This window comes from Etheostoma spectabile, chromosome 20 (assembly GCF_008692095.1).
Source record: "Etheostoma spectabile isolate EspeVRDwgs_2016 chromosome 20, UIUC_Espe_1.0, whole genome shotgun sequence".
Taxonomy (NCBI): Eukaryota; Metazoa; Chordata; class Actinopteri; order Perciformes; family Percidae; genus Etheostoma; species Etheostoma spectabile.
In genome coordinates this window covers 10059948-10063190 of record NC_045752.1, presented here as the reverse complement: position 1 = coordinate 10063190, position 3243 = coordinate 10059948, and the positions used below count along the sequence as shown (strand labels likewise).

Below are 3243 nucleotides of genomic sequence, written 5' to 3'. Positions count from 1 at the left end.
ACACTATACAGATAGACCACACTCCAGAATTTACAAGGACCCAACAGTTCTAAAAAAGTTGAAAAAAAGTAATAAAAGGTCATAGTATTCTATGTCAAAAAAGTGATAAAAAGTCATAGTACAGCATGTGGAAAAATGTCATAGCATGTTGAAATCTGGGATAAAAAGTCATAGTATAGTATGTCAAAAAAGATAATAAAAAGTCCAAGTATAATATAGTATGTTGAAAAAAGTCATTAAAACGTCATAGTATGGTTTGTTGAAAAAAAATGATAAAAGTCATAGTATAGCATGTTGAAAATAGTCATAGTATAGCATGTTGAAAAAAATAATAAAAGGCATAGTATTCTATGTGATTAAAGTGATAAAAAGTCATAGTATAGCAGTGCAATCCACTGGGCCACTGAAGGGTTGAACAGTCATAGCATGGCATTTCAAAAAAAGCCATTAAATATTCATAGCATGGTATGTCAAAAAAGTAAAAGTATAGTATGTCGAAAAAATCATAGTATAAACCGTTAAAAAAAATCATAATATAGCATATCGAAAAAAAGTCATAGTATAGCATGTCGAAAAAAGTCATAGTTTGGTATGTCTAAAAAAATGATAAAGTCATAGTGTAGTATGTTGAAAACGTTATGGTATACTATCTGAGATTAACTGAAAGCGCCCTGGTAAACATCCCATTCAAGAAGCCTGAAAACAGCCAAAACAAGACCCGTTATCAACATAACGACTCCACCGTGAGCCCCAGAAAGCATTTGCAAACATATTGATAAATAATTTACAATGATAAAGTTAAAAAATGTGAGCATATCAGCAATCTGTAAAACTGGTACGGTGTGCTTATGTCCAGAAATGTCGAGGTTGTTTGAGGAGATCTGTCAATGAAGGAATGTTTGTGGCTCTGGTCATTCGGTGGCTCACTGAGCCAAATGTATAAATCCTATTGCTTTAATGAGCACACTGGCTCAAAGTAGTCAAGTACATCTTTGTTTTGACGTGTAAATGGTGTATGAGAATAAGGAATTGATGCCGTGAGATCAAGTTAAAGAGAAAGTTTGATGTTCTCTCTCTTCTGCACTGTAGCTGAGACATCATCCACACTGAGCAGTCCTTTAAATGCAGAAAAAGCCTGAAGAAGCACTAAACCTAAAAAGTGATAACACAAAACTTGTAAAAGATATCAAAGAGCTGAAACCCTTTCTAATATCTGAAAGTTTTGTGAATAGTGTAAAGTTTGAATGATGTCTGTAGGTGAAAGTATGTGGGAGCAGTAGCATTTTTAAGTGGAAGAAGCCTGGAGAGGACTTAAAGATTGCTCCATTGACTTTCAATGTAAAAAGAAAAAAGCTTAATATTGTAAAAGCTATAAATGGAGGAAAAAGTTGAATATAAGCACACATGTCCCTAAAGAGCTGAACATTTTGATATTAGAATGGCTTTTGTAGCTGAAATCATGCAGAAGTAGCAACCAGAAATTGTAGGAAGAATCGGATAACAATACTGCTGAATCAGCATTCCCACAATAATAGTCTTACCTGAGCTATAGCAAACTGGTCGTAGAAAGCAGAGTTGTCCAGGCCGAGTTCTAGATCAGTGTCCTGCAGGTCCTCACAACTATAATATGACACACATTAGCTAGTGTTTAGGAGGACCTCTGCACTGTGTAATGAAATTGTCAGAAAAGTTGAGTTTGTGGGCAGCTCTCTCACCTGCTGGGCATGGTCCCACCCTCGGTGATGGAGTCGCACCACATGTTGAAACCCACGCTGACAATGGTGCTGGACAAGAAGACTGTGAACACCGCCAGGGAGCTGATCAGCAGGTTGAGAAAGGCGTTGAATATGGAGCTGCAAGCAGTCAGAACAGAAGTTGATAGAACTGAAACACAGTTGTGCCTACATCACCCAGCATTATTTAGTTTTCTGTGATTAATAGTGTCTTCCAGTCAAACATGAAAATACACTGTATATAGGGACACATGTTAAAAATATTGTATGTAAGATTTTGATTGTTCAAAGGCAACACAAGTTGAGAATTGGACGATTCTATGGCATCATCATACCTATAGGCCTATTACATGCAGTAGGCCTATATGATTCAGCCAGAATAACGCGCACATACAGCAGGGGCGTGGGAGATGGACAGAGAAAATACATTTACATTAAGCCGTAAGCATGTCCTACTGAGCTTGTTATGGTGCTAGTATTGAATTGCTTAGAACGAGCACAAATGAACGATAACTTACTCATCGTGTCCTTTGCACAGAAAGAACAGCAGCCTCCATGCCTGCACTGCGGACAGGATAAGTGACGCTATCCCGACAAAAGTGATGAAGCTGCAGGAGGACTCCGGTCCCCACTCCTCCACGATGAAGCGCTGCTTCGACACCGTGATGTTCTCGTTTTGCCACATGCCACGCGTGAAGAGCAGGCATTTCCCTCCAAAATCCTCCGTGTTTTCAGACAGAGGCACCACGGCGATGAAACCGAATACGAAGGATAAAAAATAAAGGATGCATTGGGCAAAAATTAAATTATCGAGGGCCATTTTTCTGTCTGCCTCTTCTGCTCTCTGCGTCCTGGAGAAACTGCGGCTGCGCACTGGAGGCGGCGGAGGCGCAGCATCAAATCAGCAAATTAATTAGCAGGCTGAGGCCCAGAGCTCTCTATCTTATCTGCATCCAGGCGGTGTAGATCTTCGCTGGAGTTCCCATTTGCAACACAAGTATTGAAGTTAATTATGACATACACCCCTTAACATATAGTTTACCCCATAAGGACAATTGATCTGACACTGACACTGAACTCATACTGACTGACAGCATCGCATATGGTGTTTCAGCTTATTAAAACTCGTCATTGAAGCTATGATCTGGGACATAATTACAATACATTTGATAAATATACTAAATAGCATAGACATCCCAAATGTTCACCTATAAAATGATGATGCTGGGGAGAGCGCACGCTTCCAGCTGTCTCTCAAACTCTCCATCCGGTTTAGCCACAAAACTAAATAACACGTGTTCTTTGATTTGATGAGGAGGATGAGAGAGGCTAGAGTTAGAGTTAGAGAATTGTCAGGTTTAGTCCAGTTCACAGGTAAAGGGGTTTTATCGTGGTATTCAAGTTTACTGGGATATGCATTTCCTGTTCTTAGTCAAGTCTGGCCCAGCAGGGGCGGCTCCCAAAAGGCAGGAACAACAGTTCTTTCCAGTGGGGACAATGAGTTGCCTCA

The 3243-nt window shown here is 39.7% G+C and overlaps 1 protein-coding gene across 2 annotated transcripts in view; it reads right to left on the bottom strand.

Annotated features, from left to right (window-relative positions):
• tmem179ab (transmembrane protein 179a, genome duplicate B) overlaps window positions 1-2845 on the bottom strand; it is an 8745-nt gene extending 5900 nt beyond the window's left edge. For both annotated transcript variants that reach the window (XR_004327018.1, XM_032500951.1), the window contains exons 1-3: window positions 2252-2845; window positions 1716-1853; window positions 1542-1620 (exon numbers count right to left, since the gene is read on the bottom strand). Coding sequence is in view for 1 of the 2 variants with exons in the window: in XM_032500951.1 (XP_032356842.1) it covers window positions 1542-1620; window positions 1716-1853; window positions 2252-2553 (519 nt within the window). In the remaining variant the exon portion in view is untranslated. The remainder of the gene's footprint in view (window positions 1-1541; window positions 1621-1715; window positions 1854-2251) is intronic.
• Window positions 2846-3243: the final 398 nt, after the last annotated feature.